The sequence below is a fragment of the Mastigoproctus giganteus genome, chromosome 1 (assembly GCF_048544385.1).
Source record: "Mastigoproctus giganteus isolate SK-2022 chromosome 1, ASM4854438v1, whole genome shotgun sequence".
NCBI lineage: Eukaryota > Metazoa > Arthropoda > Arachnida > Uropygi > Thelyphonidae > Mastigoproctus > Mastigoproctus giganteus.
This window is the reverse complement of record NC_143575.1, coordinates 255,551,405-255,566,621: the sequence shown is the minus strand read 5'-3', so window position 1 is coordinate 255,566,621 and position 15,217 is coordinate 255,551,405. Positions and strand designations below refer to the sequence as shown.

Sequence of the window (15,217 nt, the reverse complement as noted above, 5' to 3'; positions counted from 1 at the left end):
CACCGTGGCCACATTGTAGGGGCACTGATTGCATCATGTGTCACTGCTACGTACGCCATTTCGTGGCAATTTTTGTCAATGCATGGCCATTTTCACATGGTTACTCCCATGTGAAAACTGCCTGTTGCATACCTAAAGAAGTTTCACTTCAAAAGTACTATCAAAAGAAAGGCACAATGCATATGTTAAACTGACTGTGAAAGAAATTGAACACTGAAAAGTAGTAAATAGTTAACGGTAGAACATAGGTGAAAAACAAAATTGGAGTACATTGCATTATTTTAATGATGGCGATATTTGATGTGGTGATAAATAATAATAAAAAATCCGTTTCCAAAGCCATGCATTAAGACAACTCTTCCTTTAGAAGCACTGTCACAGGGTTTTACAGCACCTATTAAAATAAAACATCCAACAAAAATACTAATACACAACGACCCATTTTTATACTTCAAATTTATTTACACAATAACACAAACCCTGCACCACTAATATGACAGTTTTTTTTTCTTTTTTATATGTAAACAGAAAGAGAATAATGGCACACATTATGTACAATGGTCTTCAAGCAGTTAGCACAAATTACATTTTCATGATTGCTGGCGTCACTTTAACAAAGGAGAGGGGGGAAAAAAATGGATGTAGCCTACATCCACTAAAAACAAACCTGAAACACACAAAAATATCACAATAGTTTTGTTGGGTGAATGAGGTGGAGGAGATTCCTTCTCCTTATTCTGGTTTATCAATGTGCCTAATGAATCTTTGGCACAAGACTTTTTCTGTAGCTTAACTAGAAAAAGAAAACTTCACTGCTTATTGTACAGATTATAACCAACATTACAAAAATATCATTTTCATGAAGTCAGTGGTGGTGAGATTATATAACACTTCTGAGCACATTTGCTTTGCAAGGGCAAGTAAAAAAATTTAAAAAAGTACACAAAAAAAGGAAGAAGTCAACAACAAACACAGCTAAATTTGCATTAATGTAAGGGATAAGACAAGAAAAGTTCCTGAGTCATAATTTATATTTAAAAAAAGACATATATTCATGTTAATAAAGGAGATATAATTTCAAACATAACAAATAGGTAAAAACATTTTCTCGGACAACACTTGTTCTAGGTACACAGACAGATCATCAGTCGCTTACAGCTATGAATATAACTGTGACAGTTTATTGCAGAAATTCGAATTCCTTTGATGGGTGTTTGATTATATGCAAAAGGAGAGGGAAAAAATTGCATAAATCATCACTTTCACAACAAGGGACACAGTGCAATAATTGTAGTGTAGTAACCAGTTGCAGTAATTGATTGATTGAGGCACTTGCAGTGGGTTTCAAAAATTTAATGACATAAAGCCAGTCCATTAACAATTTGATTAAATATATGTGATTTCAACAGATAAGGCCTCTTTCAAAAATATGCACAAAACCTCATTTCCATTATGAGGGTGATCAACAGAAATTCAACAAAGATATAATCACAAAGACCATCACAGGTTGGTACATGTAGAACCACATGCTGAGCTTAAATGGTTCAATATAATGTTTGTGACTAAGAAGCGATGGTAATGACAAAATTTATAGTTATTTCATTTCAAAATGACATTAAATGTACTGAGAAGGGACATAATTAAAGGTGGAGATAAATTATTCAACTTCAGTAACCAAGGGTCAATACAGAAATTTTTACAGTTTCAACACTTGTATGATTTTACCTCAATAGAAGCATAAGGCACTTGAAGAAGCAATACATTCCTTTGTAAAACTACGAACAGATATACTCTGGAAAGGACGTGCTGTATTGCCAGCTGTTATTACCTAAACCATAACACCATTTTATAAAAGATAAAAACCCATTTTCCTATTCATATAAACAACAAATCATACAGATCTGTTAATGATCATTAAAACAATTAATTAAAGCCCTGATCAAATGCTGGGTAAAAATAAGTGCCATGGTTTTGTTTGTGGTGTATATGTGTGTGTGTGTGTGTGTGTGTATTCATATATAACATATATATATCATGTAATATATATCAAAATAATAACAAGTAAGGCACATTTTACAACTGCCACGATGACAGGTAAGTCTGTAGGTAGTAAATATATTGCTCTTTGATGTCTTGGCACAGACATGCACACATAGTCTCACTATCAACACATCCTATGGTCAAAGAGAACATGCAAATTACATGCTCTACTCTTAGTAATACTTAGTAGGTTTGCTTAGTATTCTAGCCACTCAAAGCTAACAATCCATTCTCCATCAAAGAACAGTATAGAAACAGGAGGTATAAGGAGAGACAGAACACCAAGCAGTAGACAGCTCAAAAATGAGTCTTCAGGCAATGCTTGTATTCTGATATATACCACACAGTTTGAATCTTGAAGCTTTCCTTTATCCTCTTTTACAACCAAGTCAGGACATTTTCTTTGTTAGAATTCAGCAGGGCTTCAACATCAGACAGAATGTCAGCATTCAGTTCCTCCTGAGAAACAAAACCAATTCATTATTAAATTTGATAAATGGAAATAAATGGAAAATACTTGTAATATAACAGATTAAAATTTTCCTTTAAAATAAGATGATTTAACCCCCTTTTAATTTACCTTATATACAGAAAGACGAACTTGAAGTTTTATTTCTATTTTTCAACTCCCATTAACCTATACTGCTTGATGGGCATACACGTTTTAAGTTTGGGGGTTCGATACTTTTACATTTTCTTTATTTTATCAACTAATACTTCATCATCATTGATATTTGTATCCAGCTATATAATCAATTTTCAACTGGAGAGTTTTGGCTATGCTACTATGGGGTAAACAATGAACAGAACAGGAAATGGGAGACATCAAAAGAAATAGACCAAGAATCTAATAAAACAATTTTAGGTAGGATTATACAATGAAGAAATCAAGCAGTAGACAGCTCAAAAACCTAATAATATATAATACCCAAGAAAATCTTTGGAAATATAAATGGAATCTAAGTGAACACTGAGATATGAAGCTTATATAATCCCTTAGTTAAACTACTGTACATATGGTACCAAATCAGGGCCAACGGCAGATTTAAAAGTGATTCAGATGCAGGTTAAAAAACAGGCTTCAGTGGAATACAATATGGCATAACTGAATTTTATTCTAAATGCAGATAAAACTTCTGGAAATAGGATGAAATTAACTTCACTGAACAATTTTTTTTTAAGAATGAAAATTTTATATATCATCCACTTATGTTTCCAATAGCCACTGCTTCTGATATCAGAGACAAGTAACATTACTGGCTGCTTAAAAAAAAAGACAATTTTTCAGTTTATGAATAAATAAATAAATATATATAAAACTAATTATAGCTATCAACTGTGCAAGAATTATAAATTTTTCAAATGACTTACTAAATTACAGTCGAAGATCTATATAACAACCCCATAAGAGAATGAGAAAAATGGTCATTGTATCAGAAGGACGTTATATTGATTGTTCATAAAATCAGCAACAAAAGTAAAAGTTTGAAAATTTAATGTAATGCTACTAATACAATATAGTATAGTATAATCTTATTTATAATATGTACAGTATTAAACAAGAAAATTATGATTGTAAATTCTGCATTGATTGTAGAGCACAGTAAGGTTACATTTAAAATAATCTGTCAAAACACTGTTTAAATGGTAGAGCATGTTTTAAAGGAGAATTAGAGTAGCCTGACGTAGCCCAGTGGTCAGGAGCGAGAGTGGATAGCACGCGTTCTTTGAGAGGACCGGGGTTCAAGCCCATGACTACTAAATATGATAAATATTTGTACTGACGATTTATTGCAAACTCTACTGACTTGGTTGTGGTGCCGGAGTATAAACAGAAAAATTTATTATGAAGATGCGCAATAGCAGTTATTTCACCTTTGCAGTTAGGCTGAGCTTGAAAAAAAAATAATCTGCATACAAGTTATAATCCTTGATGAGCACCTTTCACTGAAACTTCTTGTTCAACCACAGTAGATTCCTAGCCTTCATCTACAAATTTCAAAACAATCCATTACGTCTGCAACAAGATCCTCTTCATTTGTGCATATTCTGAAACATTCAATGTCCACATTCACTTCTGCATAACTTTTGAAGCTTAAGTTTTCCTGTAGTAAGTTTAGGTGATAGTAACTTCAGCATGTTTGAAGAAGCTTACGATTACTTTTTCATCAACTTCATCCCATGCTGAAACACACAAATAAATTGCCTGCAGGATGTAGATTTCACATTGATTTTTGGTTTCAAGACATAGCACAATTCTGTTTAATATTATTCTTCAGTAGTTTTTCTTAAATGATTTTCCTTCCATTCGTTTGTAGTGTCAATGTCTGTGGCTGCATTTTCGCCACACTCTTTTGAAAGACAGACAAGTCTTAAATTTCTGGAACCATCCATCTGAACTTTTAAATTCTTTAATATCCATTCGATGCACAAATGATTCAGCCTTAGCTTTTAAAAGATTACCATTTACGAGAACGTTTTCTACACGCATCATCATTAGCCATTCCAAAAGTACGTTTTCAAGGTGCAGCAGATTTCTCTAAACTTTCAATCCTTTTCTGATGTTTCAGAATAGTGAACAGAGTACTCTCAGGAATGCCAAACTGTTTGGCGATGTTATCCTTAGAATGCACACCATTAGCTTGCAAAATCCTAATTTTATCTGCGATTGGCAGAGCTATCAGCTTTCTTGGAGCCATATCAATAAACATACACTCAAACTAACGAAATGCACTTCTAGCTGATGTTCATTTCATTACTGCACTGTGAGAAAAAAGCATAGGAAACCTTAACAAATAATTTCTCAGTCAGGCTGCAATTACCTCAATATATTTGATGTGTTCTGTCATTTTTAAATGTGAATATTGTAATAAAAAAAGTAAAAATTCAGATTAAGAGGTAGAGATTTATGGTTGTCATAGAGAAATTCTTTTCTTCTTTTTTTTTTTTCAAGGTCATTATGAATGAAAAATAAAATTGGGTTAATGAGAAATTTACCAGGACCAACCACATAGGACGTTATAACGTGTTGGGACATTAAAAAGAGGGTCATTATAAAGAGCTTCGACTGTAATATAAAATTCACCTGGTTTGTGGCATTTTCTAGAAAATAATTTTGAATTTAATATTTTAACTCAGTGCTGGTCTGCATGGGGATCATTCTGAATTCCCCCCCCCCCTTTTTCTTTTTTTTTTACCATTTTCCACTGAAAAAGCATTCTGTTCAATCAGGACCGTTGCAGTGCTTTCTATGGTAATTTTTCACTATAGTTTCTTTTAAAAATTTCAGAACTGGCAATTTTATTGAATAGGGTAAAAACTGAGCCTTGAAGTGGCAGTATCTTATGTGATTTGACATGACTACCCAACAGCTTAAAATATGCTAAATAAGACTGTATTCTGAAGTAGATCAATAACAACATGGAATGGTAATTAAAAGTACATATGAAGCACCTACTCTTCTAAAATAGTCCTCATTTCCATGCTATAGTGGAATTACTTGTGTATATGGTTTTGGACATGTGTACCCAATTTAAAAAAAAAAAAAAAAAAAAAAAAAAAACACCTGAAACAACTGCTTTCCTAACAGTGCTCCTCCCGTACATTATGTATGCCTTTTCCAAAGAATACTTTTTTTTTTTTTTTTTATATTTCAATCTCGCTTTTATGAAAAACTGCACTACTGTTGAAGTATTACTCCTTGCACATTTCTATATAATTTTTTTATTTAAATTAATATATAGTTATTTATATAAGAACAATTCTTCATTAAGGCAGCCAAGTTTAGATTTAAAACATAAGAAACTTGACTGCAGACTTAAGTATTTCAATTTCAATACAGTACTGCAAATAATAGATCAGATCAGATTACCTGTAAACTTGGAACTAGGTCTTCAGAGTCCATATTTTCTGTCCCAAGATCAAGGTTTGTGCCCTGGATGTTATCCATACTTAGGTCATTAGTTTGATGGCTAGCATCTAAACAAAAATAATTAAAATAAAATATAAAGCACTCATTTTTGTTAATAATAATAATGTTTTTATTTGAGGAGTACAGCAGCTCAGTAATCAAATGTGAGGTGCAGTAGTATATGTGTTTGAGTTTACAGTGATTTGAACCCATTTAACTTCTAAATATAGTCATGTTTTTGTATTCTGTTTTGTAAACTCTGACCCACGTGGCCTTGCTGGCATATAAAGAGGAAATTTAATTACAGGCTTGATGTAGCTAAGTGGTTAGTGTGAATACAGAGTAGTGCATGTTCTTGAGTTAACTGTGGTTCAAGTCCATGTAAGTGCTAAATTACAATAATGTTCTTGTAAACTCCTCTGATCCTATGTGGCTATCCTGCAACATAAACAGAAAATTTACTGTACATTCTGGACCATTAGATGCACTTTACAATAAACATACATACATATTTTTCCGAGTGGAAACTTGTCAAAAATTCTCGTGCATTTTATGGTCTGAAGTTATACTAATTAATGCATGCAATGGTATTTTTTATCTCTAGTTGTGGCTAGAAAAAGATGGTCAAAGTATCTAAGTGGCTTCGTGAAAACTTTTTTTTTTTTTTTGGTGAAACCTGTTCATATCACATGCAATGGAGACACTGAGTAAGCTGTGATTCCAGAACGTCTTAACCAACTGCAGCCACTGGGCATCAATTAATAAACCTTTTAAAGCGTGTGAAGAGTGAACCACAAGGATGGTGGTGCCAAATCATATTTTGAACCAACAGTGCAAATACAATGACCAACAATTCCATGGGTGCATGAGTGGGTGAAAAATTCATGGGAGTTAGTAAAACACACGGTGGTTATGTTTCCTGTTTGGAAAAAATATTTTATGCCAAAATTCACCTTCTAAAACCTGGATGCATCTAAGGTCTAGAGCTTCTTACAGTCAAATATGGTGATTTAATTTAAATAAATATTTTTATATGGCCTTTGTTAGCTAGTAAGGCCTGAAGTAGAAGAATCAAAAAGTAAAGCATTAAACTAGTCAGAAGTACCATACTTAAGGCTATTTAGAAATGGCACAAATATCAGGTGAATATTTTTTAATAAATATTTGACAGTTGAAAATAATTGTTACTGAATAGATTTGGTAATTGAATATTTGAATTCAACTGCCTAAGCTATTCCTGTTATCTTTTAATATAAAATACAGGATGCATTAAAAAAACCTTACCACTTAGCAACACACAAATATATCACTATATAATACTTCTAATTTACAAAGTTTTTTGTTCATGTATTTAAGTATTTAGCATCTCTTCTTTTGGGAATTGCGAGAGATTATTGAGTTGACCACAATTTGCAGAAATAACTACAATGCTGCCATTACAGAAAAGTTGAATGTTTGGATGTCTACTAATTTCCAACAACCCATAACAAAATATGAAGAGTAGTTTTAAAATGGTCCCCCTCCCCTCCCACCAGTGGAATGGCTATCAGGAGCATTTTCCAAAAATTTTTAGATGTAAGTCATCGAAGATCATGTAGAAATAAAGTGAACACTCCAGTAGTGTAGTGTAAGCAGCATTCATTAGATACCCTAAATAATCAGCAAGATGGTTCTCTAGGGCAGTAATATGCAACTGTGTGGTCATGATCCCAAAGTTTCCTACAGAATTCCTCATGTGTGAATGTAGATGCAAAATACTCATTTCATTTTGTCAGCTACCTGAGCAGAATCAACAATCAAACCATCAATATTAAGTGGACCAATCTTATTCATCCCCTTTTGGATTCAGGGGAGGTTCCCATGGACTGGAAATGTGCAAATGTGACCCCAATTCACAAAGGAGGATCAAAGGGCAACAAGTAATTATAGACCTGTTAGTTTAACTTCTGTTCCAGGAAAATTAATGTTGGGACTGGTTAAAGAAGCACTGCAGGATCATCTAGACAAGACCTCAGTTATAGCTCGGACATAGCATGGTTTTGTTAAGGAAAAGTCTTGCCTGACCAATTTGATTGGATACTATGATGTGGTCACAAAGGAACTGGATGCAGCAAATAACTTGGATATCATATATTTGGATCTTAGAAAGGCTTTTGATACTGTTGCACATGGAAGACTGCTGCACAAATTGGAGCAGTGTGGCCTTGGAGGCAAATTGCTGCTATGGATAAAGGGATGGTTGAGTGGGAGAAGACAGAGTGTAACAAATGGACACTGCTCTTCGTGGACTAATGTTATTAGTCCCTCAGGGTTCAGTGTTGGATTCATTGTTGTTTTCTGTATTTATAAATGATACTGATGATGGTATATCAAGCTTAATGTCCAAATTTGCAGATGATAAGAAGGTTGGCAGGGTTGTTAAGGACACTGTTGTTGTTTGTTTGTTTGTTTTTAGGAGCATTAGTAAGTAAGGCCATATTTCTCCAGGAATATGCGGTGGTCATTCCCTTGACCTTTCCGCATCCTCCGTATTTGGTGGTGACGGGCTCGAACCCCGGTCTAATCAAGAAGCGTGCGCTACGCACTGCTGCTCCTTCCCACCTGGCTACGGAGGTGCCTAAGGACACTGATAACAGTACACTGCTGCAACAGGATCTAGAAAAGTCGAGCAGTGGGCTGAGAGGTGACAAATGAAGTTTAACATTGACAAATGTAAAGTACTACATATGGGAAGCAGTAATCCCAGAGTAACATATTAACTCTGTGGTACTACACTGACAGTGGTAGAGAATGAAAAGGACCTGGGAGTAATTATGTAGGCAGATATGAAGTTGTGCAAATATTCTGAGCAGTGCAAATATTCTCTGCAAGAGTAGCTCATGGTGTCTTGTCAATGATATACAGCAATTTTTCTAGCAGGGTTAAGGAGGTGATTATCCCCTTGCATAAAGCAATGGCCACACCTTGCGGACCACACTCAGGCCACATCTTGAGTACTCTATACATGTCTGGAGGCCTCATTTTAAGAAAGATGTAGAGCTGTTGGAACGAGTACAAAGAAGGGCAACAAGATTTAGTGAATGGAACGAAGAATTGCTCTTATGAAGAAAGGCTTCAGTTTTGCAGATTACAGTGTCTGGAGACTAGGCACCTGCGTGGTGATCTGATTGAGGTGTATAAAGCCTTGAATGGTTTGAGCATGCTCAATGCTGATGAGATTCTTCCCCTTGCTCAGAATAATCACCTGAGAGGGCATAAATTCATATTTAGGAAAGACGGTTGTAGGATAGATGTGCGGAAGTTTGCCTGTAGCCAACGGGTAGTTTACTGGTGGAACAGACTTCCATCTTTTGTTGTGGAAGTTGATAGCCTAAATAAATTTAAGGCTGAGCTGGACAGGTATTTTGAACGAACAGAGGGGTGAAATTGGAGCGTTTTTTTTTTTTTTTTTTTTTTTTTTTTAGGCTGATGCTGCATAAGCTTGCTTTCTTGCATTGTATGCCTCTACTAATGCTAATGCTATTTGAATATTATATTAGGTTGTTACCATCAACAAATTTTTAATTGTATTATAGTATTGTGTTGTACATGTTATGTATTTTAGACATCTTCTCAGCACAGTAATACTTAGGTTACTCCCCTTGTTCTGATGGTTATTCTCTGCATATAGTACATTCTGTATACATATATAATGCAACTATTTTCTATGGCATTATGTATCAGTACAGGTGAGGAAACCATAAAGGGTTTTTTGTTTGTTTTTTTTAATTTGATTAACCATGCTGAGAAACTGATTAGTCTTTTAGTTCAAGTCTGTTTATGTATTTAGTGACTGGGACAAATAGTTAACACTGCTTCTTCTACAATCTAAATTTTATTTCATTTTTGCACTCCTGGCAGAAATGCACATGGAGCAAGCACTCCATTCATACTGTGGCATGGTCCTGTTTCAGCTTATCAATGATCAGAAGCAGATGTTTTGTTATAATTTTGTTTTCTAGATGTCATGTTAACATAGTCATTTACTTAATATGTAATGGTTTAGGAAGATGTTAAGATTCCAGTTTATCTGCTGGTTAACATTGGTAAAGAGGATTAGGAGGATTGCTATTAAACTCCTCTTAGCCACATCAAGTGTTGATGTTGATTAGGAGGATTGCTATGAAACTCCTCTTAGCCACATAAAGTGTTGATGTGGCCAACAAAGTTACATAAATTTGCTGAGATGATAAACTCAAATAAACAAACAAAACTAGGAATTATAGGTACACCAAATTTTTTTTTACAGCTACCAGTATAGAAAAGCCTGTTTAAGACATTTCAAGAGGCCAAAGAATATGGATTTCATAAATTGGAAAACATCTTAAGAGGGAGGGCAAAAGTAGTTTAACTGATAGCTTTAAAGAAGAATTCACATTACAGAAATCATTTTTCTATTTGCTTGTACACTTTGTTGAATAAATACAATTAACACAATCAGAAATGTGAAACAACTCATGAACTTCATGTATATTATATTTTCCGTCATGGGAACTGAACAACTTTTAACATATGCAGAGAATTGGATCATCATTTAGATCTGTTTGAACTGTTGTAAAAACATCAAATAATGGCAGAGCTTTTTTATTACACAATGTTTAATAGAGAAACTGTTTTAGAGAAACGGTTTCCGATGTACCCACACTAATAAATAAAGAAAAGTAATAGATATTATCAAAGGTACAACTGCTGCAACATGAATATCATATTAAAATTTTAAAGGATCATTTATTCCATTTATATTCTAACAAGGAATATCACACTCTCAGAATAACTGCCCATTAATAACCCATTCTTTTCAGCTTATAACTAAGGCTAAGGATGTATACTTCATTTTTTTTTTAATAGAGGGTAGAGTAGTCATTGTGCACAAAAGACTACAACATTCTAAATGGCTGTATGCATAGCCATATTAACCCAAAAATGGTGTATGAAATGAAAAGTTTAAAAATCTTCATCTTTAATAAAGTAGTAAATGGCATAGAATTTCACTATTTTAAGTACTGCCTCCCTATCTCCATCAGGAAAATTCTGTTTGAGGTAACAGCAATACGGAGGAAACTTGTGAAAGGGAAGAGAACTTTCTGTATTTGTATAAACAGTACTTCATCTCATTAGGAAAGTGCTGATTATTTGAAGTGGCACTATAACCCACATTATAGATCTCTCTGGATACCATTACAGAGAAAACTGTTCTCTTTTCTTTTCTAATGTAATACTTGAATGATAAGATTGGAATTGGAAATACAGTATGCTCACCCACAATGCAGGAATTACAATGTTACAGATCATTGATGATACAAGTAATTAAAATGGCACCTTAGTGAATGAGAAATTCTTGTTGTGGAGTTAGGAGGTAACAAAAAATTTCAGTTCATTTGCTTGAGATCATGCCTAACATTATATAACAAAAAATATTATTCTCATTGTTCTTGTGAATTTCTAGGTGGATAAGCTACTCAGGCCATAGTGCACCAGTTCTTACACTACTTCCAGAAAACACGTTGTTGTCCTGCATTATGTTCATGGGCTGATACGCATCTTGTGTGGTTTGGAGGGGGAGAGACAACACAACCTGAAATAACTCATGGAGGACTTACCCTCTCTGCCCAAGATTAGTAATTACTACCTTTATGAAGAGGTCTTTATGAATTAGTATTAGCAGGGGAAAAATGATGCAAGGAAGTTTTCATTCAGCATCAACACACCGCTCCTTTGAATAATCTGTCCAATCTTTGAAATTTAATCAAACTAGCCATTTCCACAACACCACGTGGAAATTTATTTCAACAATAAATTACTTTCTAGCTGAAAGCAAGTTTCCATACATCTGTCATGCAACCATCCTTTCCCAATTTAAGTTGACATCTTTTCAGTGTGTTGTCTAAGACGTAAGGATGTCATCAGCATTTAGTTTACTCAATGCATTTAAACCCTAAGCACTTCGATCAGGTTTCCTCCTAGATGCTGCTCAATTTACAGAATGGAAGTCTTTTCTTGGTAAAATGTGCCATGACTAATTTTGTTGCTCTTCTCTGCACCCATTCCCACTACAACTTCCTAAAATGAGGCTTCCATACCTGTAGGCAGTATTCAAGATGCAGTCTACACAGTCTTATACTTTGCTTATGCTGAAAAATTCCCACATATCATTACAGAACACTATGAGCTGTCCTGGCAGCTTGTCTGAGGTGCTCGGTGAACTTCATATTGGACTGTACAATTACCCCTAGGTTTTTTTTTCACTGTACATCTACTGAATGTGGTACCATCCATATGGTATGTTATTCTGCAACTATTGCTACCCAAATGAAGCAACCTGCATTTAAAACTAAACTGACTACACTTTTCAATCCATCTGCCTAATTTATCCAGGTTTTGTTGGAGTAGCATACCTTCATTTACCTCTACCCAGCTTTGTATCATCAGCAAACACAGATATTAAGTTTGATATGCCTATAACAATATCATTTATAAACACTGAAAAAATTAAGAGGGCCCAACAGTGAACTACGAGGGACTCCATAGCAGTAACTTGCCCAATGCTACACAGATCTAATTTGTATGGCAGTCTTTCATGTGGAATAGTATAAAAAGCTTTACTGAAATCTAAGTATGATATCAAAATTATTTTTTGCATCCAGTTCCCCTTTAACTACTTAACAGTAGCAAATCAATTGGTTGGGCAAGACCTTTCCTAAATAATCCATGCTGTGAATGCCCTATAACTGTGTTCCTGGCAAGATGATCTTGCATTACTCCTTTAACCACAGACTTTATTATTTATCCTGCCACAGAAGTCAAGCTTACAGATCTATAATTATTCACTTTGAAATTTGACCCCCTTTGTGAACAGGAGGCATTTGCATATCTCCAGCCCATAGGAACATCCCCCTGAAATCTAAGGATGCTCTTAAAACTAAAAAAGCTTGCTTACCTCTTTTGCTGCTTCTTTTAATATAACTGGAGAGATTACATCAACCCCAGGCATCTTATTTATTTTGTTTCAATGATTTCTCTTTCATATTCCTTTAAGTTCTCCTTCTCATAAAATCGTTTATCTCCCAGGTAGAATTAGGCATACTTCTGGTATTCACATCGCTAAAAACTTATCCACGTGTGAACGTAACTGCAAAATATTTATTCAGTTTGTTAGCAACCTGTACAGGTTCACCAATAGTTATAACATCCACATCTAGCACACCAATGCTGTTTATCCTAACCCATTCGGTAACTTGATTACAGACTACTTTATACTTACTGTAGGCTTCTGTGTCCCCTGATAATTTATAATCATTCTGTGAATTTTTCTTCTCTGCCACTTGTCCCTTCAGTTTCCTAGCCCCATATAGATCTAAACCCTGATCATTATCTCTTAGTTGGTATAAAAACCTTAGCTTGTTTAATTACAAAAACATTTCCTATTTAGCATTTGATAACATAAGTTGGTGCCAATGAAAAGAATTTGAAAACTAAGACTACTATAACACCTTGGCAAAAGCAAAACCCCTTCCCTTAAGAGAGAGACTATTATACACTGACCAAACATACAGAATGGTAAAATAAAACTTATTGAACATAAAAAATAAAAGTACAGTATATATATATATATAGATGAAGTTAAAATACAGAGAACAAATATAAATTAAAAGCAAGCAAAATAGTCTTACTACAAATTCAAAAGTTTCATGCTGTCTCTGTCAAATGAAATATCATAATAGTTCAGCTCTATTAATATAAAATATTAATATATATTTAATAATATCAAAGCTGTAGCTACCTATGTATGAGGGAAGTCATGTGAGTCATAGCAAAATACTATCACAAACACAATAAAGTCTTCTCAGTTAGTAATTTATGTGAAAATAATATGCAACTAGTTCTCATTATTACTGAAATTATATACTCAAAATTAGTTTGGTTTTATCAAAAAAATTGCAACCTGCAACAAAATACAAATCATAGTTTTCCTGTGGATAATTTAATTAGGGTACAAAAAAACAAAGAAAAAAAAAAAGAGTAATGTAATTACCATCTCCTGCTGCTGCCTCTCCTCCTTCCTCCATGTTTGTAAGAAAGTCTTCAGGAGTGTGGGGTAAGCTATAATTAGGTCCTAAACCAAGCCCACTATCAGCACTCTCTTGGCGAGAGTGGAAGTCTGTTCCACCAAGGAAAGGATCTGTATTTGATGCAGGAGGAACTTCAGGATTAGAATTAGTAGGAGATGTTGGCATTGCAACTTCTTCCCCTAAGGTGCGCCGCAGAAGCATCTCCTAAAAGAATGTTAGATTTTAGAACCTACGAATTGTTTAAGTATATATTTGCATTATAACTCTATTTATGCTATGCTTGCAAGCAGATGGAATAGTTAGCCATAATAATAAGACAGTAACAATAATATGCTATTACCATAAATAGGTTAAAAAATGCTGCAAACCAATAATGGCTTTAGCATGTTTTTACCTGAAAGTTTCTGAGATTAATTAGCTCTTCTCAGTTAGTAATTTATGTGAAAATAATATGCAACTAGTTCTCATTATTACTGAAATTGTATACTCAAAATTAGTTTGGTTTTATCAAAACAATTGCAACTTTCAATATGACTGCCTGTAAGTGTTACTCCTGGTTTACTTTTACTCAACCTTTGTTGCAGCAAAACAACTTGTATCCTTTTGTACTGGGTCAAACTCATGTTTTTGCAAATTCCTTTATGCTGCACACTAACTGCTTACTAATTAAAATTTATAAATTACATTGCAAAGTATTCAGTAAAGGTTGCAGGGTTATATTTCAATGCAGACAGTGAAATAATTTCATACTAGTGTGCATTTATATACTCACTTTGGAAACATACTTTTTAATGTGTTGACCTACACTGCTGACATCATTTTAAAAATTTGCCAAAAGAAGCAAATCTCAGTTTTAACCCTTTTATGCATATGCACACATTATTTATTTCAAATCATAGCTTTGAAAATTGGACTTGTTAATTTCCTATTTGGGCTTGAAAAACCAGTATTGAACCAGTGATACACAAATTGATGTAGAAGATATTACTCCATCAAAAGGAGTAACAGTGAGCTTTTTATTTTATTTTTTCATGATTTTTGTTGCTTTTTTTTCACAATTTTTGTTAAGACTTTTTTAAAATTCCAATTTGATTTTTGACAATAATTTCATTCTGATGTTGGACAGTCAGATATTTTACAGATATTCAAAATTCTACTC

At 33.9% G+C, this 15,217-nt stretch overlaps 1 protein-coding gene across 2 annotated transcripts in view; it reads right to left on the bottom strand.

Annotated features, from left to right (window-relative positions):
- Positions 1 to 521: 521 nt before the first annotated feature.
- Positions 522 to 15,217, bottom strand: part of LOC150091799 (transcriptional coactivator YAP1-like) — a 261,022-nt gene continuing 246,326 nt past the window's right edge. For both annotated transcript variants that reach the window (XM_090377012.1, XM_090377021.1), the window contains 3 exons: positions 14,022 to 14,262; positions 5,912 to 6,018; positions 522 to 2,499 (listed from right to left, as the gene is read on the bottom strand). In XM_090377012.1, the coding sequence (XP_090233138.1) occupies positions 2,419 to 2,499; positions 5,912 to 6,018; positions 14,022 to 14,262 (429 nt within the window). In that variant the 3' untranslated portion in view covers positions 522 to 2,418. The remainder of the gene's footprint in view (positions 2,500 to 5,911; positions 6,019 to 14,021; positions 14,263 to 15,217) is intronic.